The 22,973-nt window shown below is 45.6% G+C and overlaps 1 protein-coding gene across 4 annotated transcripts in view; it reads left to right on the plus strand.

The window, feature by feature from the left end:
* The first annotated feature begins 582 nt into the window (after positions 1 to 582).
* AFF2 (ALF transcription elongation factor 2) overlaps positions 583 to 22,973 on the plus strand; it is a 482,808-nt gene continuing 460,417 nt past the window's right edge. For all 4 annotated transcript variants that reach the window (XM_082376043.1, XM_082376045.1, XM_082376044.1 and 1 more), the window contains exon 1: positions 583 to 949. In XM_082376043.1, the coding sequence (XP_082232169.1) occupies positions 903 to 949 (47 nt within the window). In that variant the 5' untranslated portion in view covers positions 583 to 902. The remainder of the gene's footprint in view (positions 950 to 22,973) is intronic.

The raw sequence follows: 22,973 nt of genomic DNA on the forward strand, positions 1-22,973 counted from the left end.
GGCCGAGGGATGCTCGGGCCCACCAAAGTTTGCTCCAGTGCTCGGGGGCCCGAGGTGCGTCCCCGGGCAGGGACTGCGCGCGCCGCAGCGGGGGTCGACCCCCATCCCCGCGGCAGTTTGTGCGCTCTTTTCTGGTTCCGAAGCGTAACTCCCAGTTGTGGGAGGAGGTAGGGGTTCCGAGACAGGGTCTCCTTCCCGAAGCCTGCCTCCTGGCCCCGCCGGCCACCCTCCCGCATCCCTGCAACTGCCCCTCCGGGCGGGACCCGGGCCCGGCTCCCCAGTCCTGCGGCCGCTCCCACCAGCTGATTTTGACAGAGGGGGGTCCCGGGCGGCGCGCGCGGGCGGAGCGAGCCCCTGCCAGATCCGGGGATGATAATGTGCCGGCTCCATGTCGCGGCTTCGGGCTGTCCAGGCTCCGCCCCCTGTGAGTGTGTAAGTGTGTGATGCTGCCGCGGCCGCCGCCGCCGCCGCCGCCGCCGCCGCCGCCTGTGCAGCCGCCGCCGCCGCCGCTGCCGCCCCGGCTGCCGCGCCGCGCCGCGCCGCTGCAGCTGCCCCGGCCGCCCCCGCCGCCGCCGCCGCCGGCCCGCAGCCCGCCAGGCGGGCGGCCTCGCCGGCTCGAGCCCGCAGCGGCTGCCGCCGCAGCGTCGGGGCGCTGGGCGCGCGGGCAGCCGCGGACCGAGCGGACCCGAGCGGGCGGCCAGGCACTTGCCCGCCCGGTGTCGCCGCCGCCGCCCCAGAGCGCAGGACCCGGCACCTCCGGCGCCCGCCGCCGCCGCCGATGCGGCCCGGGCACTTTTAGCCGGGCGGGAGGGCCGGAGAGCGGCGAGCGAGCCGCGCCGAGAGCCGCGCAGAGCCGCCGCCGGCAGGGACGGACGCCCGGCCGCCGCAGCCGCCCGGCCGCTATGGATCTATTCGACTTTTTCAGGGACTGGGACTTGGAGCAGCAGTGGTAGGTGTTGATTTTTGCCTTCTCCTTGGCTGCGCGGGTCCCTGGGCCGGGGCTGGGCTTTTCGCCTTTGTTAAGAGGAGCCGGGGTTTGGTGGGGCGCCCGGGACGCCCTCCCACTTGCTCTTGGCCACCTCTGGCCCCAGCCGCCGCGACTCCTCGGTCGGGTGCCCGGGTGGGGGGAGGTGCGGACCGAGGGAGGGATGCAGGTCCCGAGGGCGTCGCTTGGCACTCCAAGTCCAAAGAGTTGCGTCTGGCCCAAATCGGATCCGGTGCTGCCCGGGGGCTGAGGCGCGCGACCTCCGCCGGGATTTTCTCCCCGAACGGCTGGCCGGGTGGCCTTCCCAGCGCACCGGATGCTGCCCGCCCGAAATGCCCCCAACTTTCCAGGTGCCCGACGCCGGCGGCCGGCCGCGGGGGGCAGGCAGCGGCAAGGTGCCACGGGCGGCCCTCCGCTTCCTCGGCGGCCGCCGCCCCCGCCGCCACCCCGGTCCCCGCACGGCGCGGCGCGCACACCTTCCCTTCCCTGCCACCCGCTCGGCCCAAGTTCCCCGCACTCGGGCGCCGAGCGGCGGCTTCGGGGGCCACCGCGCGGGGGACACCGGGTCCGGGCCGACTGCGGCGTCTGGCTTTCCAGACTGAGGGTTTTTGAAGTTGGCCCCTAAAGTTGGCCGCTCCGACGTCAACGCACATTTAATTAACGGCCGGGCCCGCTGTCCGCCCCCCACTGGGAGGCAGCCGCAGGTTTGTGGGTTTAATGGGCACCCAGCTCGGATTCAAAGGTTTAGTCGGCTCTTCCCCAAATACCGTCAACTTGTCCCCGAGAGGTTTGTGAAAGATGGTGCAGAGGTGACTGGGGAGCCGGAAAGTTGTTAGTCTGCGTGATGTGCGCGCGCGTGTGCATAAATAGTGATATGCGTATCTATTAACTTTTACAGAAGCTTCACCTCCTGCACCAGCGTTATCACTGTTAATTTGTCATAACATTTTAACGTATCGATTTCCCCCCACAGCCTATGGAATTAGATGGGGGGAAGGCGCGGCGGCAGCGACTTCGAATTGCACTCTTGGCTATTGCCTTTTCAAATGTAGTTGGAATAATCTATAGTAGCGACCGACAGTGAGAAATCTTTTGCAATGTTAAACTACTGGCAGCCGTTGACTATGAATGCTGTGTATTTTTACAAGGATTTCCCTTGCTGATGTGATATTTTAGGCAATTTCCTTCTTTAGAAAAGGGTCATACTCTTAGCCAATAGCTTCATCATGCCAATCATGACTCCTTTAGTTGCAAATCCAAGATAATCAGAACTTAAATACATTTTATTTTACAGCGATTCCGGGTAAATCCTTGAAGCCACAAATTACGCTGTATCAGTATTAATCTGTAAGGCATTTTTTATCCCACGCAGGGTTTTATCAGCTCTGCAGAAAAACAGGTTACAGTTTTTTAACAACCATGCTGTTGTTATTTAAAAGTAAAGATCACGGTAAAATTACCGCTCAGTTACATATTACGCTCCTGTATACAGCCTTTACCCTGCTTCGCTAATTTATTTTGCACACCACTGATAACCACAGCATTACTATTTGCATACAATTTGCCTAATATATGGTGTGGGTAACATCATTAATTTAACAGACGTTATAAGTGATTTTGTGGGTGTAGTTCAAATGTTAAACATAGATACAAGGTATTAGGTTTTTAAAAACATGTTTATTATATTGTTTTAATTTCAGTTTAATATTAGGCACATGCAGTTGCATATTTAAAGGAGGTGGGCTCTTTAGATGTGACTTCTTTTTGTCCCTTTTTGGAAACTATCTTTTATTATATTAAGGGATCCTCCAGATCCCTAACTATGCCACATCAGTTAAGAAACATGCAGACTTGGACACTGCGTGGATATTATGTGAAATACCGATGAATTAGTATAACACGTCTGCATAAATAAGCTGGCCTTTTCCCTCTGTGCACTCGTTCCAGGAAAATTTCTCCTTCTTACTGTTCGATCGTGAGGGGCAAGCTTCCTTATGCATCTGTGTTTGTAAACATTTGTAATGCGGTTGTGCGCCTGTGTGTTGTATACCCCGACAGAGAAAAGGAACATCAATGTGAATAGTGGATGAACTAAAAAGCTTGTTATTGCCTTGAATGGAAGCGTGTACCTTTCCAAACTCTCTTTGGACATCCAGAGCATGCCAATTACATGTTCATTATATGTTTACTTCCCCTCCTGGGGAGCAAGTAGTTGCTTAGACTGATGGCATCCATTGCTCCCCACCCCTAACTCCCCAGGAGGTCCTAGCAAGAAAAAGGCGCCAGCCAAGTTAAGGCTCTCATTTCCATTGGGTCTCTTCTCAGCAGTCACTTGTGGAACAGAGAGCTCTGAGCCATCTCTGCCGCAACCCGAGATGTCTGACAATAACTGGATCGGGCCAGCTAAAAGACAAACTCATCTTCCAAGACTTAATGAAGAAAGACTTTACATACGCAGGCATGTGTGTCATTTGCAAACACTAGACTACAGTAAACAAAAAGTGCGTGCCCATTTAGAGACATACACACTTGTCAGGAGGAATGCACATGGAAAGGATGGGGCACGGCTGACTGCGGTGTGGATGTGCCGAGTCTGGGAGTCTGGGAGTGCTCGGTGCCTAACGGAACAGAGCCCTGGACTTCACACACCGCAAGAATCTCTTAATGGGTCATGCTCTGGAGTCGATTAAAGGGCCAAAGCTCTCGTTCTTCAAGATTCCTGGGTGAATGAGCAATGTTCACCTGTGTCTGAGTTTAATATGAACCATTCTGTGAAAGAAGAGGAAGGCGCAGATGGCTGTGTGCACCAAAGGCACCACTTGCTCTTAAAAAAAAGATAAAGGGAAAAAAATCAAATGTTATCGTTGAAATCACTCCATAGACTTGTCTGTGGTAACCCAGTAAATGAATTCTTGAGGTGTCTGGAGATCACGTGGCTAGATTTGGACTTGTTTACCAGCAAAATCCGAGGGCCTACCAAGTGCACAGCCTTCCCACCCTGCAAGCACCCCTCCCGTATTGATTAGGTGTTGCTTCGTTGACAGGCCGAGGTTCTTTGCAGGGATGCTTATCTTCTTTTTATTACTGAAAAAGAAAGAAGGAAAGAAGGGAAGATAGATACAGCAAAAGGGCTCATTCTAAAAAATAAAAAAAGAAAAGGAAACCACTGTGATAGCAAAATCACAATGTTCAAAAGCCTGGTGAAAATTGTAGTTAAGCCGTTGTGACAGTGGCCGACTTCTCACTGCGAAGGACGAAGGCCGGCATCCGCGGTTTGTAGTTGTTATGTGGTGTCTCACAAGTAGCCTAATTAGAGGCGAGCTTGCAAACGGGCAGTTATACAGGAAGAGACTTAAACTCACTAAACTGTTATATAAATAGAAAGTTCAAAGGTCTGTGTGGGGCCGTCCAGGCTGGGAAGGGGCCATGTGCGGGCCAGGCTTCTCCTCCCCCGGGGCTGCCCCAGCGGCCCCGCTTTCCCCAGTTTCCCTCAGCCATGGGGGGCGGGGACCCTGCTCTCCAGACAAAAGTGAACTGTTTCAGCTCCAGCTGGGCATGGCCCATGCACTGCAGCAGCCCGGCCGCGTCCCCCTGCTCTGCGCGCACGGACCTTGGAGGCCTCCTGCGCTGCAATCCTCCGGAAGAGTGGAAGAGGCCTGTTTATGGATGGGAAGGCCGGGGAGAGACGGGGAACGCAACCTTGGTCTACCTGGGGGTGGCAGGAATGTGGAGGGGGCGGGGCGGCGCCTCCAGGTTGCCAGGATTTCTCTTTCTCTACCTCCAGCCATTTATCTTTCCCCCTCCCCCTCTGTTTGTTTTCCAGGGCAAGGGAGACAGTCAGTGGTCTGTTTTTTTGCCGGTACAATATGCATTCTCCGGCTTGTTTGAGCATTCATTCAGCAAACCACTTGGGCTTGAGCTTCTTAAGGGAGTATATGGGAGGGCGAGACTCAAGGTGGTGAAATTAGCTAGTGATGAGGTCTCCTCCACACCCCGCTGAAACCCCCAAAGATAAATGCTGTCCCCGTAAATCTTAAGAGGCACGTCTATTGGACAAGGAAGAAAATTATCTCATGTTAGAACTCAGTTTAATGATACATGAATTGTTTTGCTAATGATTCAGTCAAGCATTTAACAACTTTAAAATATACAAATCAAGATTGAAAACGACTGCCTCAAATATGAATCTGTCATTATAGACATAAACGAGATTCCAAACATTTAAGCGTTTTGTAGATGGATAAAAATTATATTGTATTTAAACATGCTAATTATTGTTGAATAGAAATGGTTTTAATGTGCTGAACCTTTATTTCATGCCCATTATTCTTAGCTGAGACTATTTCTTGCATGAAAAATCTGCACATATTTAACAATTTCAGAATCGTAAAAGCCCAATAAAATGGCCATCTCTGGAACAATCTAGAAGCTGTAGTCCTATGAGCTTATAGCTCATACCTCAGAAAGGGAGACTACCACATACTTGATTAGCTTGTCATGTAGACAAAACAACTGGTACAGTGACTACATTTTTCAATTTTAATTTTGTCTTTTTCTGATGTGGGATAAAGAAAGAGATTTTAAAAACTTGTTTACTGATAATGGAAAGAAATGTGTTGCTGATTCAAGAACTCAAGACCACAGCCTGGAGAAACCTTTTTGAGGAGTTGGTGTGTGTGTGTGTGTGTGTGTGTGTGTGTGTGTGTGTGTTTCACCTGTGTCTGTGGTAGGATGCATCATCGTTGTTGCTACTGCTATTTGGGTGTTTACTCTGTGCCCCAAACATGACCGAGTAGCTAGTGCTTTAAATACTCAGCCTCACTTAATCCTTCAGACAACTTTATGAGATGGGACCTATTATGATTTCCATTTTTGGATGAAGAAATGGAGGCAGTAGCTACTCAGTGACGCAATTCAGGTTCCAGCCTAGATGGAGCTGATCCCAGAGCCTACACCAGCAACAACTGACATATTGTCTGAGCCTTTCCAACAGGTGGGATCCTTCTCCATACATCATCTCATTCGGTCATTGTGAATCAGAACGCACACGTGTTATTCCCATTTTACAGATGAGCAAACAGCCCTGGAGAGGTTGATTGACTCACCTAAGTTCACACAGCCTGGTTAGTAGTAGGGCTGGGTCAGAAATCCACATCTCCCAATTTCCAGCTCAAGTGCCTTTCTGCAAAACCTCATTGCCTATTATTTATTGTTACTGTGTGGGTTCGAGCATTTAGCTCTCACTGAAACAAATGGATTGGATTGTGTATATGATGCTTGTGTAAAAAAAAAAATCTGTGGAATTACCATGTAATCGACTAGCCATGGAACTCTGCTTTTTTCTTTTAATTGAATAAGGAACAATTTATGTAATGGTACAATCTCTTAGCACTTCTTTTATGGATGCCCCTTTAATGAAAACGTATGAATGGCAAATTACAATATATATGTGTATTGTAATTTTCCATTCATATATATATTGTATGTATAATATATATATATGTATATATATATATACATATATATATATATGGCAAAACTCAAGTCCTTGAGAACTGTCCATTTAAATTCGAATGCCCTAATTTTGAAGATTTGGTACCTGAACTTAAAGAAGACCATGGTATATTGTCTAGTTAATTGGGAGCCTCAAAGCTGGGCATAGGAGGTTGATAACATTTCTTTCCAAAGCTTTATAACTTACCACATCTGTCATTTGATTTGATCCTCACAATAACCATGTGGGTTTGTCAGGACTGGTCTTACTGGCCCCATTTTGTAGACGCGAAAACTGAAGTTCAGAGAGGTTAAGTGACTTGCCTAAGTTTTCACAGTGTGTGGATGGTCTTAGGATTTGTGTTTATTGTTCTTTTCACTGCGTCCCTACTGTTGCATTAAGTCGTTTGTGTTTAAATATCCACACCGCTTCCTAGGGAATGGTGTACGCCCTCTCGCATCATTCAGCACAGTGCCTTTCTCATTACAGGTGCTCAAGAAACATGTGTTGATTGATATGAGAGCCCCATCAGCTCCAAGAGTGCTCTATGCAAATGCTTCTGTCTTCCAAAGACAGTTGCTTAGATCCTGGTGGTAATACCGCCCCTCTGCCTGCTTGATAGTGTTTTAATTGTAACTTTTTGAAGGTCTCCTAGCCAGTCTGGTCTCTTGCGCAGAAAGTAACGAGAAAGAAGGATGGTAACCAAGAAAAGCTTAATAGGAAAAGGCAAAATTCGAACCCCTGTTATTTATCAGTGTGCTTAAAAAAATAGATTTCTATGAATTCTAAGATATGCTTAGAACTGAAAAAAACCAGGTTTGAAGGTAGAGGGGTACAGGACTGGTATTGTGTCTCAATCTGTGCGGAGAACGTTGAAGAAGAATGTGTGACAAAAATCTGAAGAAGAATTGAGTGGTCGGAGGGTTGGGATTCCTCCAGCTTTCCTTGAGTTTCAGCCTTTATGACTTGTATTTCATCGAGAGAAGCCTGTTTTTCTACTTAACTGTAGCAGATCCACGCCATAAATTATCATGACTGTTAAACAAAGGTCCAGCACTGGGTTCCTCTAATGTAAAACTTTTATGTTGCACTTTAATGAAATTTTATATGCACGTTCAAAGCGAGGCACACTTTATACCATGGAGAGGGCGGTGCTCGGAATTGTTGAATTTATTTTAAAGTAAATCTTTTCGATGACCTTAGCTGCTAACATCCACCTACTTACTGAGCTGAGAAAAATGATCTGAGTGCTTAAATAAAATGGCATGATTTAAGCAGGGCTGACAATAGCCTTCCAGCTAGAATCTGATTTTGATTATGGATTGCTTAGTTTATGGAATGCTATTTTTCATATACCTGTGCATTTTGCTTCATTTCGAAGAGAAAATCAGCCAGTGATTGAAAGTAATCTTTGATTTGCTTGTTCAATAGGCTTGTGCTGGTCTAGGAAGGTATAAAGGCCACACGTTGGGAAATAAGCTAAGGAAACAGGTTGTGTTTTCATTACAAACTTAAAATCACTCATCTGTTTATTTTTTCAATGTTCATTTTGCTGGAGAAAAGGAAAAGAAGAAACCCATCACTTCCATCCTATAAAGAATGGGGTTTTGTTTTTTTTTTTTTAATTTTTATTTATTTATTTTTGGCTGTGTTGGGTCTTCGTTTCTGTGCCAGGGCTTTATCTAGTTGTGGCAAGCGGGGGCCACTCTTCATCGCGGTGCGCGGGCCTCTCACTATCGCGGCCTCTCTTGTTGCGAAGCACAGGCTCCAGACACGCAGGCTCAGTAGTTGTGGCTCACGGGCCCAGTTGCTCCGCGGCATGTGGGATCTTCCCAGACCAGGGTTCGAACCCGTGTCCTCTGCATTGGCAGGCAGATTCTCAACCACTGTGCCACCAGGGAAGCCCAAGAATGGGTTTTTTTTTTGCTTAGATTTCCAAATAATAGTTCTTTGCATCATCGACCGGCTTCAGTGAAAACCAGGTCTCAGTAGCAGATACTGGTGGCCTTGATTAAACCATATTCCTGGAGTCCAAATTTTGTGTTTTGTAGGCCACATATCTCCTGGCAATAGCATTGAAATGGTTTCTTTTTTATATAAATAAAAAATAAAACCCTACTCATCTTGTAGTGGTGCTGCATTGTAACCTGGGCTTTAACAGTCACTGGGAGAAGTTTCTTAAGAGTCTGATGTCTCCTTGGTCTTTGGGTCTCTAGTGTGATTTGATGAAACCAACCCACCAGAAGGAGCGTGTTATGAGGACACTTTAACCTTCTGACTGTGGCAATATGTACACGACGACCTAACTGTCTGGTGAACAATGAGAAATGCAATCGCAGAGGCTTTATTTCTCCCTCCAGGATGTCAGTCAACTAATTTTTTTTAATAAATTAATATTCCAAAGGGACTGGTGGTTCCACGCCAGGTCGGCACAGCCACAGTAACTAAATTAAATTCCAGCGTGATGGATGTTTCTGATGAAGTGCCATGGAATCCTGGAGAGGTCTCATCAATTAGCCATTATTTATTTGCTGGCAAAAGGCTTGGCTCAGGTGTGTAGATATTCATCAATTCCTCAAACCCAGTGTTTCAAGACTGGAGGGCCCTTCACCGTCATCTGGTCCAGCCTCTTCTTCATACAGATGTGGAGACTGAGGCCCAGGATGGGAAAATAGCTTGCCCAAGGACGTACAGTCCATACGTGACAACGCTAGGTCAGGTCCGGAGCTCTCGTGTCCTGGTTCAGTATTTGTCACCCTCTCCAGAACCGTCTGCATTGTGTACCTGCTCTGTGCCCAACGCTTTGCTAGGCAGTCTCTTTTAGGGGGAGATAAAGGAATGTAGAAGATGACCTCTGGCCCCACTGACTTGACAGCGGAATGTAGACCTGGATTGGGGGAAATAGCGTGGCATGGATGTAAGTAAAATAGGAATTCAGGGAGACAGAGAGGACGTGAGCTAGAGGAGGAGAAGCAGGCCTCGTCAATGCCCAGAGTGAAATGGAAAGCCAGAAATGGGGGCTGTTCAGAAGACCAGGAGCAGCCAACACTTTCTATTAGACAGTTGCCTTTGGACCCGGAGTTAACTGCCTGAATAGTAGCTCACGTTCGTCACACAGTTGCTGAGGTTACGTTTTGCTGTGTGAGTGGAGTGCTGTCATTGCCACTGACCACCATTTGCTGTGGGCTAACCACAAAATTCTGGACAATTATTTGACTGTCTGAATTATGTAAATATCGATGCAAGCATTCTGCAAAGAAATACCAAATGAGAGTTTGTTTTCCTGAATCAGTTGAAACAAATGTTTGTAAGTTGGCACAATTGCTGGCAAAGTAGCTATTTTCGAAAGAAGCATATATCGTGGCTCTTGAGATGTACCCAGATATATCTGTTCTTTGGTTCCTTCTCCTTTTTTAAAAAAAATTATTAGCTCATTTTTGTGGAAGGTGTGTATCGATGTTTTTCCTTTAGTCTTTCTTTTTCCTAAAGCGTAAGTTGGTGCTTTGGTACCATCTGATTGGTGTTTATATCTGTGTTTATGATGAGTTGTTTCGGCCACCAAATAATTCTTTGTCTGGCTGTCTCATCCTTCAAATCTCAGCTCTGTCTCTGAGAAGCCACTAGCTACAATCCTCCTATACCTCCTCCTTCCCCAAACTCACATACTCTTGCCCCGTCGGCTTAGACACCCTTCCTCTGAGCTGCCATACTGTCCTGAACAGACTTCCAATGCACCTGAGTTGTTTTGAAGGATGAGAACATGTCTTTTATTGGTGTAATCCTAGTGTCTGACCCAGAGTAATAGCCTAACGCGGCATCGTTGGCTTATCCGATTCATTCAGGCGCCGTGCTAGGTCTTCAAAATATTACCTCTAGGTGGGAAGCCATAATGAATCACATTAATAATAATGAGTGAAAATAATAATTAGAGCTTACATTTCCTATGTGACGGCTCTGATTTGTGTTATCTGAGTTCCCTATTTTACAGGGCAGGGAAACTGGGACAGAGGACTTCAGCGACTTGCCCAAGGTCACACGGATAGTATGCTGCAGAGCTGCAATTAACGCACAGGCTGTGAATCCTTAGCTGCGCTGCTAGCCCATGATGATACCCTGGGAGAGATGCTAGAATAGTGGCAAGCCCTGTGTGCTTCGGGGCTCGGCAGCGGACTGGGCTGATGAGGCCTTTGTCTCTCATCTTTAGTATTTGCAAGCCAGCGTTGGGTTGAAGTCCATAACCATATATGAGGTGTAACTGACCTGATATCTACTCCAACAGGAGATGCTCGATTCTGCTCCTCTTTGGTGTAAGCACAAGATTCGGTGCTTGGGAGGAAGGTGCATTGAACGTGGGCTCAATGAGGGTGGAGTTTTTTGGGGGACGGTATTATTTACCACTGCATCTGCAGTGCTTAGAACAGTGGCACACAGTAGGTGCTCAGTTACTTTTTGTTGAATAAATAAATGGGTTGATATACAGTAACCTGCTTAATGCTTTGTGTGATCAGATTTGTGAAGAGGTAGTTCAGAGGTGCAAGAATGAGGTCTAAGAGAAGATCTAAAATCACGATGGTCAGACAGGTAGGTACAGGTAGATGTGTTCAACAGATAGGCTCCTGAAATAGCATGCTTATTAAAGTTTTATAAAGTAAATCTCTCTATGTGCATCTGCTTGCTAGGATTCCTGCGGGGAATTCTTTGTTGATGAGCGTAATCTCTCCTAAGCAACGCTAAACTTATCAAATTTGTGATTTTAGATTGTTACGCATAGCAGTTTCTTTTTGCGAGGTGCACCTACATTTAGTATCTGTAACAATGCTGTAAGGGTAATTTTGCAGACTTTTCTTTAAAAAGGTGTCTTAAATTGTTACTGTCACCAGAATGAGGCTTTCATGTAGTACAAAGGTGGAGGGGAGAGCATGCCTTCAACATTTGCTGAATATTTGTCTCCATACTTTTATAGCATTTTTTCCTCTGAGCCTCCTGCCTTGTTCGTGTTTTTTGTTTGTCCTTCCCTCCCTCCCTCCCTCCTTCCTTCCTTCTTTCTTTGTTTTAAAAATAGTTCCTGCTTTGGAGGCTAACCTAGGATTTGGGTTTTCCTAACGTATTTTTAGACCGAACACATTTTCTATTTATGCCTCTGGAGGATTCAGATTGCAGTTTCATCTCAAGGATGTGCAGAAAAGTTTCCCTATGTGTTCATTTTGCAGCACTCTGTAAGATGGTTTGAGAGCCAGCGTAGGAGAACTCGTATTTGCCAAGCACTATGTTCCATGCTTTACACACACCACCATATTGAACAAGCACCCCGGAAGATAGGTGTTTTTCCCCACTGCCTTCACAGAGTTGGACATCAGCTGTATCAGAATTGATGGGTAACTTAAAACTTCAAGATTCATTAAAATTAACCTTGGGGAAAAAACCCTCTAAATATTATTTTTTTGTTTTTACAGTACACACTTAAAGGTCATGAGATGCAGGTCAAGGAAGACAGAAAGATAAAAGGTGTTGAAGAAATCTAGGACATTTTAGTGGAGGTAAAGCACCCAGTTAGCTAAATTAACCAGGCATTAAGGTACATATTTGGAGGAGAAACTGTAGATACTTATGGGTTTTTAATAAATTAGGTCTCATAATCAGAAATGAAACATATCCAAGTATTAAAGATCCAGGAGGAATGCAAGAGCCATGATGATCTTTTTTAAAAAGTTAACTACTAAATATTAACTATATCCCTTTTGCTACAATTAGATGTTTTGGCCAATTAGTTTTTTGCAGTTCTGTAACAGTTTAAACTTTAAACAGTTCACATGTATTCAGACTGCGAGTGATAAAAGTTCCTATCAAGAATGATGAAGACGATTATGGTTGGATTCTGATTAGCATTTTACCCTGAAATTACAATGAAATGCCAATGCACACTCTAATGCCGTTGAAAAATGACACCAGTGGCAGACTTCTACCACAGGCTTTTGTAAACAATCGCAGTTACTCATATATTTTGAACAAAAAAATGGAAATTTGATGAACCTATTTCAAGAGGCTTGAAAAGTTAAAGTGAATTCTAACTGTAGATTAGTAGCAAATGATGACAGCAGAGCCAGTATTACCTCAGTTGATTAATTTATAAGGATACTGGTCAATGATTTTAACCAACAGCTATGCATAGTAGAATCCTAATGGGATCTGTCTGTTAAAATTACATAAAGTAGGGCATTTGATTTATTTCATAGTTTCTCAAAGCTCAATTTTAACTTCATACAAATAATGCATTAGTCACCCGGGATAAATGACACAGTGAATAAAGTTGTGATTTTGTCTGCTTCACCTAATCTGATTTAGCACAGGATTACATCTGGCTCCTTAGTTTCTTCCTATCCTAAACGTTTGTAGTAGAGTGGGATCTTTACGTCGCCTGTTTCGTATCTCATCAGAGGAGACTGGATCATATAGGCCTTGCCCTGCCTCTGGGTTTCTGGGGTGTGTAAAGAAGGCCTTCTGGTTTGGGTGTAGCATTAAGAACTGCCATAGGTACAGCTAGGCAGCAAAACGGTTTACAGACATTGCCCCTCTTAATACACGATTAGCTGAAAGATTGCATTTGGGGTTGGTAACGAATTTGAGATTGGTTAAGTATTCAAGCCTGAAATATGTGTTATGAAAAGTAAATTTAGCAAAATAGCACTGAAATCACTAAAATTCACTCTACCAAGTTAAAATGTGGGAGGACACCAAACTTTGCCTAGGTACCCAACTGTACTCCACCATTTCCAATGCCCTCGACCCTGGGGTTGGGGAGTCTTTTCCTTGGGCTGCGAATGCTACCGTGGCTGCTCCAGGGAAGTACATGCCTCTGAGTCTTACAGTGTCACCCATCCAGTTTCAGTGCCAAGTCCTGAGTACCCTGTGCACTCTGATCACCATTATTGCCATCTTTCTTTGGGTTCCTTGCCTCAATGGAAGATGGAAAGGTGAGTTTGTCCAACAGAGAACCTTCGAAATCTGTTCGGCCTGCAATTGCACACCAAAATTGGAAGAAGGGGGGAGATTTTAAATTCATGGCTGGCTGGAAATATGTAGGCTTATATTTTTAAGATTTAAAAAACATGATTAGTAGAAAGTCCATAGAACTTCATGGACGTCAGATAACTCTTAAAAACGAAGGCAAATGATGAAGTACGGGGTAAGTTTCCTGAAATTGAACATAATCATAAAAATTCAAGGAAAAGCAATATATTCTGCAAAATTTATGAGTTTTTTGGTGGGGAGAGTTTGCAGAGCTTGACAACCCCCAGTGCATCTGGCCTGGCACATTCCTGTTTGTAATGAGAACCTTATGGGGTGCTGGGCCTAGGTTTTCTTAGGCAGGCCTGCTCCCCAGGGGTATCATAAATGATATGCGAGTCAGAAACTTCATGGCTCATGGCATTTCTCAGAGATGTTTTAGTTAAGCTGCCTCACCCAGCTACAGGGGCAGAAGTTGGGAAATGAGTCCCCTCGTAAATCTTCATTGAGCTTTAATTAATTAATTATTTTTTTTGCTGTCTCGTTCATAGGAATTAGAAAGGGGGAAAGTAACTGAATGAATGTGCCTATATGACTCCACAGAAATGGTCCAGGTTCTTGGGTTCGTGTGACACACATTCATTTAACAGCAACAACGGCAATAAGCAGAAAACCACAGAGGTGTAAATACTGGTAAGGAGAAGTTGAACCTACAGAGCCAAAAAGAGAAGAAAAAGGTGCAATGCCAGCGTTAGGGCTACTCCTGCAGTTTTCTTGTGTCTCCTCTTTCCTTCTCTTTCCTTTTATTCCCCACAGGCTGGGAAAGTTTGGAATCCATCACGATCTCACTTGTGAACTTGGGCCTCACCTTGTGGGCTGTGTGGGGTGGTATGGCTGCTAGGTCATGAAATGGGGATTTGTGAATTCGTGTTTGTTCAAACGTGTGCCAACACCTGGATTTCCTGAATGAAGTTCTGATGTTACTTTTTTCTCAAAAGGAGTTCCAGCTATTTTAGTGGTGGTGATCGGGGGCGGGGCAACCCCACGTTGAATGGGCTTGTGTAATGTGGATCCTTTAACTCACTTCGCCTCTCCTGTGACTTCGGGCTCCTCTGTCAGTGTGCCCGGAGCCGGGCCAGACCTCAGCAGCCATGAGGAAGAAGCCTGACGCTACTTCTAACTCCGCAGCGCTCCCGTGCTCTGTCACCCCCCGTCCCGTCCCTGTCTTTTGGATTCCTGACATTTATTCCTGTAAACGGCATAGTAGTTGCAGTTTTATTCGCTTCCTTGGGCAGGTCTAATGCACTGAGAACAGGACTGCCCCCCGCGTGAGCATCACTTGCCTCTTCACTGCCTTCCTTTTAATCATACCTGTTACATGCGATACATTTTCAGACTTGTTTACCCTTTATTAGTGAGCTGGGATACTTACGGCAGTGTTTCGAAAGGGGAAAAGCAACACTGCTTTCTGGGAGCCGTTTAACTAATTTCTCCTAAAGGCTGTTTGTGCACTTTACGAGAGTAATGTATAAAAGGTTGTAGTGAATGAGGCAGCCTACACTGGAAAAAAAGAAAACATATTCTGGGGACAGAAGCCTTTAATATCTTGCAAGCTGTTTCATTGAATTCCAAGTTTCCGGTCCCAAACTGTTGTGGCATCTTGAATTTAAACTGTCAAGCTATTAGACCTTCATGTTCAACAAAATGGAAAGACATTGGAAATTCTAGCCGTTTTGCTTTGGCAAATTAAGCCGCACTTGTTTACGTGGCCGGCGTTTAATAATAAGGCTGAATTTTCATAAATAGACAATGGGTGATGAGGCCTTCCTGGAGTCAGTACGAAGACTCTGTATCCCTCTGTAACTATTAAGAGGAGAATTAAGGCTCTCTGTGAGCTACAGTTTTTTTCCCCATAACGATAATCTCCCATTTAAACCCTGAACTGTAAGAATCAGAAAAGCTATAAAAATATAAAGAGAAACAGGAGCAATTTTCATGAATCAACGTGAACTACTTAGAGTGGTTCTCATGATGGTGGAGGGGAGAGGAGAGGTGCCGTCTGCTTCTCCAGATGCCTCCTCCCAGATCCATGTCCCCACGCTTGTGGAGAGCCTTAGAGCTTCAGACCTTAACGGGGATCGGAGCTACGCCAGCTCCTGGGCCATTCCCTTCCCTCAGTCTCCCTAGCAGTGCTCACCCTGCTTCTGCTGGTCCAAAAAAAAAACAAAACAAAACCAAACCAAAACCAAAATGGGAGGAGAATAAAACTCCCTCTCAAGGCAGCCGATTCCTTCCTATCTGGGCAGTTCTGCTGCACATTCCATCATCTGTGCGAAAGGGCCTCTCTGAGCTCCCAGCCCTTGCTTGTAGTTCTGCCCTGAAGGCCACACAGAGGAAGTATAATGTCTTCTGCTCTCGTCAGCCCTCCCCGGGTCTGGGGGCAGCCCTGCCGTGTTCACTGTGTCCTCATTTCTCAGGGGAGAATGTCCCAGCACTCGGATAATGGCCTGCAGAGACTCAAGGAGACCCTGTCTAGATACGCGGGTGGGAGGTGGCTGGGCCTGGAAGGCTCGAGCTCTATTTTTAGGGTAGATGGAGCCAAGCGAGGCCTCGCCGCCTGGTCCATACACACTTTTTCAGAAGTTCGGTGGAAGAGCAGATCCTTAACAGCCTTTGCCCAGGGAAACCTCCCTCTGGGTATCTTTCCCTTTAATTGCCACAGTATGGGAACCCCAGAGGATCGAAAGGCTAACAGGAGCTTTTCCAGAAGGAATCAAATAACTAATGTTGAACCCCGGTGCCTCCCGGGAAACTGCATCTCTCTCCCTGTGGCCGTGTTGGCCTACACTTGGGAGATGACCATGGGTCCCGTGTATGGAGTGGCCGCTGCACAAAAGGCAATCCTCCGAACGCTTTCCACATGTAAACTCTTCAACCTTCCATAACCCTGTGAGGTAGTAGTCGTGTTCATGATTGCCATTTTTATGATGGGGGAATTAAGGCCTAAGAGAGGTTAAGTCACTTGCTCAAGATCACACAGGTAGGTAGCGTAGGTAGCAGCAGAGCTGGGGTTCAAACCCTGGCACCATAACACTGCCCTGTAATATAGCTCCTCAGAGGCAAGGCTTGAGTAGTTGCTCCACACTGGCCACCTCTGCACAAACTACTGCTTGGATGGCGTGAAAAGCCCCTCTTCCTCTGGCTGTGACCATGGCTTCATCTTGCAAGATGGAGATTGGATCCGAATAGCATTCCACTCTGATACTATATCCTTGAGTGGTCCCACTCTCCTTGCAATGTGTACGAAAGCCATCTTTGCGATGGTGAAATTCCAAGTGTTGTGTCTGTCACCTGAAGAGGAGAATGGGCATTCATCCATTCCTTCATTCATCACATATGTGGTAGGTGTCTACATGGGCCAGGCACTGGGGATCTTGTGGTGGCCATTGCATACATGGCCCCTGGAGCCAGATCATTAAATGCTTAAAGTAGGATGAGAGTTGGGCAGAGGTCCATTGGTTCTCTAAGGCTCCCAAAGTCATATCTGAAGATCCTTCTGGTCGCAGGGATTGTGGCCCTCTTTAAGATGACAAAAACAGATACTCCTTGCCCACCCTTGAGGACCACTGCCCTGGTTGATTCCTGCGGGAGATTTATGGGAAGGAGATCGACATGACAAAGAGGATTGGCCGGAGCCACAGCAAACCATTTCCAAAGACACTGTTCTGAAAGGGCTTGAGTCATCAATCATATGGTGAAACGCATGGCACAGGGCATCTGGCTTTCTTTGTGGCTGCCAGGAAGCTAGACTGACCCAGCACTGCCTTGAATAATTTCTTCAGTGTCTAGTACTCATTATTTCCACCTGCTGTGTGAGAGGGATCTTAAGTCAAAATATAGCCCCCATGACATTGCACCGCATTGTTGATTACTGCAACCTTTCCGTCAGTATTCAGCAAACCACTTCCTGTACTGCACTATTGATGAGTTATTGTAAACCCCTGAATTCAGCTGTACAGTATGAAGTGTTTTTGCTGAAGGGACTCTAAATTGGAAAAGAATTTTTTCACACATCTTTGTCATAGGGCATGCCCGTGGCTCTTCATAGGCATCCTAAGACGAATAGTTTCTTGCTACCGAATGCTTTTTAGAAGTAGTTAGATTCCAGACTAGAGACTCATCTTGACTTGGGCAAATAGTCTATTAAAGAGACTTTAGATTCCATTTTGTTCTGGGCGAGTCTTGGCCCTGGAGTATGGATTTTGCTAATAAGACCGAACAGAGCCAGCTGTGTTCTTCCAGAGAGCCACCTTGAGTATCAGCATGGGTGACAGATGACAGCCTTTGCGTTAAGAAGTTGATTGTACGTAATTGGGCAGTGGTCTGTTGTATTTGCAGTGCTTCGTCGGCGTGGCCTGTCCCTCCTACAACAGAAGTTAATACATGAATGCCCTGAGCAATGACCCCACATATGACTGAGCTTTGATGGGGAGGGGAAGGGGTGGCCTGTGGTGTTGGGTCACTTTCCACTTGAGTGGACGTTACCTCGTGGAGTTTTAGGTAGAGAGTATGTATGTCTGGCGTTTAAGCTAAGACTGGATGACCCTTATCAGGAATGTTGTAGAGGGGATTCCAGCATTAGATAAAGGTTGAACTAGATGACCTTTGAGGTTGTTTCAACTGCTGAGTTTTTATGACACTTTAAAATTCCTCAGGAGAAAACCTGCAGGAGAGGGCCTTGGCTGTGAATCTCAAGCTTGCAATTGTTGGAAAATAACGCTCAAGTCAAATCACATTAACTTCACTTTAAATTTTAAAAGTATAGAGCTCACAATGTTTTGCCTGACTTTCGGGGCGTGGGGTGTGAGGGGAAGAACAGGAAGATTACTGCCACATAAAATGCAAAAAACAATGAAAATAGCATCAGCAGTCCAAATTTTTAAAAAATTTGTTTTAATGAAAAGGATTGGGAATCACTGACATATACAGGCTTTTAAAATTTTTCTTGGCCGATTTGCGAGCTCGACACATGGAGCCTTTTGGCATTTTAACGGCACCTTATCTAAATAGAGGCTGTGCAGCCAGTGGCTTCGTGCGGGGACCTGAGTCCATTTGGCTATTGACGGGCTTGTTACAGAACACGGTTGACTATTCTCCGGGTCAGGAGTGAGGTGTCAACATCTCTCACGATGGAGAATGGATATTTACCTCCCTCTTCTCCACTCACTTTCTGTGTGTTTTTGAAATAAAACCTAAGCATCTTTTTCATCTTTGCTCGTACCATCATGGACTAAATATTGCAGTCTTTAAACACGTCTTTAGGTGAAATCACTCATAGCAATTTCTGGTTCAGTTTGACTAGTAGTGAATGTCTGTCCTCCACTCACGTAGACGGAATAATACAAAGCGGAAGAAACTACAAATTTTTTTTAAAATGGGAAAAAGAGAGCCTGAAAATTCAAAGAGGAATTTGAACCGTTCCTCGTGTCCATGGGCACATACTCCGCGTGTGGCAGTAAAATGGGCCATTCAAGACCTGAGGAAATAAGTTAATAATAATGTTTAGCTGTGTGGGTATATATGTAGGTATTTATATATATCCACATGTATAGATACACACATAGGTACACCACATACATGCAAGCGTACGTAAGCTAGCTGTAGATTCTAGGCTTTCGTGAAACTTGAACTCTTAAGATGTATGCTCCTGATACCCTATCCCACCACCCTCTGTTCGCCTTTTTGTCTGGTTGAGGGCTGTTTTGTCTAAACAAATTATGCCATTATTTTATTTTAAACACTCCTTTTTTTAAAGAAGAAAATAATCAATGCCAGATGCCCTGAACACTTGTGCATTGAAAGGAAAAAAAAATCATATAAAACAAGCTTACATCTGAGATGCTTCAAAGAGGGAACTTTAACTCTCCAACATTTTTCAAACTTATAAAATCCATTAACGTCCAGGATGCATTCTGGGCCTGCTGCCTGTCTAGAACTATTTTCAAACGCTTTTGGATTCAGCCCTTTTTCCCTCTTTAATTTTGAGACCCCTGTGTGTTTGGAGGGAAATGTAATCCATATGTTTCTGATTCATTTACACTTAACTCATCAAAACGTTGTTTGTAAGAGCCATTTGATGTTCTAGCAGCGTCTGTGCATTTTAAAAAGTAAGCTTTTTAGAACTCCTCCCACCAGCCCCACTCCCACTTGCCGCGAGAAAGGCATATTTGGCTGAGGGGTAAAATATGAGGCATAAAGGTCCGACCAGGTCGAGTTCAGTTCTGAATTCCTTAGTGTGCCAGGGGCCTCCAGGTGGCAGGCACTGGGCCGCCATGTTTCTGTGCTGGGTTGACTGGACTTGCCAGGTCACAGGACTCTTTCGGTTCTTCTTAGCACTGGCTCAGCTGCCTCTGTTTCGGATGCGATAAAATGACTTTCTGAGTAAATTTAAACTGAACAGGGAATTGACTCCCCTTAACCAGAGCTTTCATTCAGCTCTTCACAGAGGGAAGGCATTTATCCTAATTCGTCATCTGAAATTAAATGTCTTAAAGTGGAAATAACTTCCATGCCTCAGTTACAGTATGTCTGTTACTTCAGACATTACAGCTTTTGCAAAAATGATGATCGCTTCACCTGCAGTCACTTGGTTTTTTTTTTCTATTTAATAAGGAATCTGATATAAAATAATCGGAAACAGTCTTGACAAATCTCTTTGATTGCTGCCGGTGGCTCTGGCCTTTTTCCTAAAGTAATTTGTTTATGGTTACAATTACAAAGCCCTCTGACAAGCCCATTCTGTAATGACCCAAACAGTGCCCCTGAGAAGAAGTCTTTGTGTGGAAGTCAAACAGTTGAGTGGAGCATAAAGGCGTCATCCATGGCTAAGGCCGCTGCAGTCATTTATCTGTGTGTGGCCTACTACGCACTGGAAATGAACTTGGAATAGACGCGGCCCTAACCTGCTTCCTCCTCACGGGCCGTGGTTTGAGAGAAGCAGGCCTAGGAGCGTGGAGGCAGATCACCAGACCAGGTACCATCCCAGGGGGCCCTCCGATGGTGCCACTGTCACCATCCCTGCCCCCTCTTACAACGCACATGACGCCTAATTGCAAACCCAGCGCAGCCTCTAGCAATCACTCCAACTTAAGGTACATTCAGGTGTAGCTCACTAAAGTTCTGCAGCCCGGGGGCAGTGGGGAGGGAACACTTTTGCCTTCCTCTTGCTAAAAATGTTCCCTTAAAAAAGAGCATGTCTGCTTTCAGAAATTAACCCTGAACCATATTTCATATGAGATCGTTTTTGTTATCAAGACGTGTTAACTCTCTATCATAAACATTAAGAAGTTCTTAGAACCAAATTATATATTCCTCTGTGTGTGTGTGTGTGTGTGTGTGTGTGAGTGATCTTCAGGCATTTCCACCCCTGCTAATGCCAATCCTTGGATTTGTCCTGATGTGAAAGCAAGGGCTGCATGACCACCGAGGTTCTCAGTTGGGGCCACGTGGAATTGCACGTGAATATTTCAGATCAGGTTGGACCTGATCGTAAATTCTCATTTTTCTACTTTTAAGCATGTGGATTCAGTGTAAAAAAGGAAGAGAGCAGTGAAATGAGTTGTGTCCAGGCCTCCCTTGCGCAGAGGTTGAGAATGGCGTCCCTGGACCAGGCCTCGCTCCCTCCATGACCGCACTCCACTCTCCCCCATTGCATCCGTTTTCTGCAGAGTTCATGTCATTGCCAGGTCAGGGCAGTAAACAGGGGCAGGGAGCGTCCCACGCAGCTTCTGCCAGGACACCTTGCCCTCGGCGCTGAGGGCTGCCCAGGCCACGCAGCTGGCTTCCTTTGGGCGCCCAAAGCCTCCCCCCCTGTTCTTTTCCTAGGTGTGCCCCGAAAAAAATCTAATGCAAAAGAGTCAAACTGTGGCTGCCGTTTGCTGGCCACCTGCGTCCTGATGACAAGAGGAAATCGGGTTACCCCCGCTGGACCTCAAGTCTTCACTTCTTCTCCAAAAGCTGCAGGTGCACGGTGCGCTATCTTTAACCCTGTGGGCTGTCACAGGGGCACTTGACAAGGCAGCGCTTGCATTTGTGTGGGGCAGGACGACCAGCTCGTCTCCGGCCCATCTGCTGATGGGGACAGTTTCACATTCTGTGTGTTTTCTTGGGCATTTTGTATGAGGAGGTGGGCATGCACTCTCTTGTTTATGGAAACAGGCATACATTGTATCTACAAAGGACAGAAAAAAAGGCTTTGAGGGAAAATTTCAGTTCCTTCCTGCTGGGGGACCGTGCTGCAGGGACCTTGTCAGTTTCGTATTCACTGTTTTACTATTTGTTTTAAGGCTACAGCGAGGGGAGTTCAATTTTAAATGCACATCAGGTCTTTCAAAAGACTTTTAATGTACAGTGGCTGGTGCAGTTCCTTTACGTTATAAAATTGCACAGTTTCTTACGATTCATGTGTATTTCGAGTGACTCAGGCTAGGCGGGAGTGGCATCACTAGCTCTGCCCCAGTTTTTGCAAAAAAACCCTCAGCAACCCTATTTTATTAAGATATTCCTATCTTGTTGATATGATCATGTTTATATTTTCATTTATTGCAACTTAAGCCTTCTGGCACATATTCATTTATAAACCATTCCAATACCTTAGTGTAGAGAACCGGGCTATATATATGATCTCACACACACACACACACACACACACACACACACAGACACACACCCCCTAATGAAAAGAGAAACTGAGGCACAGAGAAATCATGGAACTTTCCTGAGATCAAATTTTGTGTCGGTGAGAGCACTGAGAAAACATCCCTGAACTTGGAATTCAACTCCAGTCACTAAAACACTCGCTCCCAGCAGCATCTTTGTGGAATGCAAGGGTGATATATATGCATATAAATCTTCATTAAGATGGAAGTGAGATATTATTCTGTTAATGTTAGTATATATTTTCAGCATTAATAACCAAATGAGCAAAACAAGGCCAATAGATCTAGGTTCTGTATGTGATTAAAATGATTTATATTCATTTTAAGTGAAAATGTTAAGTCAACTGCATGGATTCCTTTGGATTTGTGATAGTGACATTGTAAAACATACACGTGCACACGTACCCCATTCATGTAATTAAACCGATTCATCAAACATATTGTTGGAGAATCTCGGAAACATGTGGGACAGAGGATTAATTAACTCAGAAGCATGTAAACTTGAAAAGTTTGTCAGTCTATTTTCATTATACATATGCTCCTCCATGTATGATTTGTGACAGCGTAAGGACAGATGGCCCAGTGATTTACAACTCTGACTTCAATTATATACCATGTAGTTCAAGTGAAAATAGCTCTCTTGCAGCACAGATAGAGATGTTAGCAACCATTTATAAGAAAGGTTCTGAAATTCGGATCAAAGTTGAAGCCTACTTGGTTTGATTTCATGCAAAGAAAAAAAAATTGGATCGCCTGTTTCTAAAATAATCCC

This window comes from Balaenoptera borealis (assembly GCF_965194805.1).
Source record: "Balaenoptera borealis genome assembly, chromosome: X".
In the NCBI taxonomy this organism is placed as follows: domain Eukaryota; kingdom Metazoa; phylum Chordata; class Mammalia; order Artiodactyla; family Balaenopteridae; genus Balaenoptera; species Balaenoptera borealis.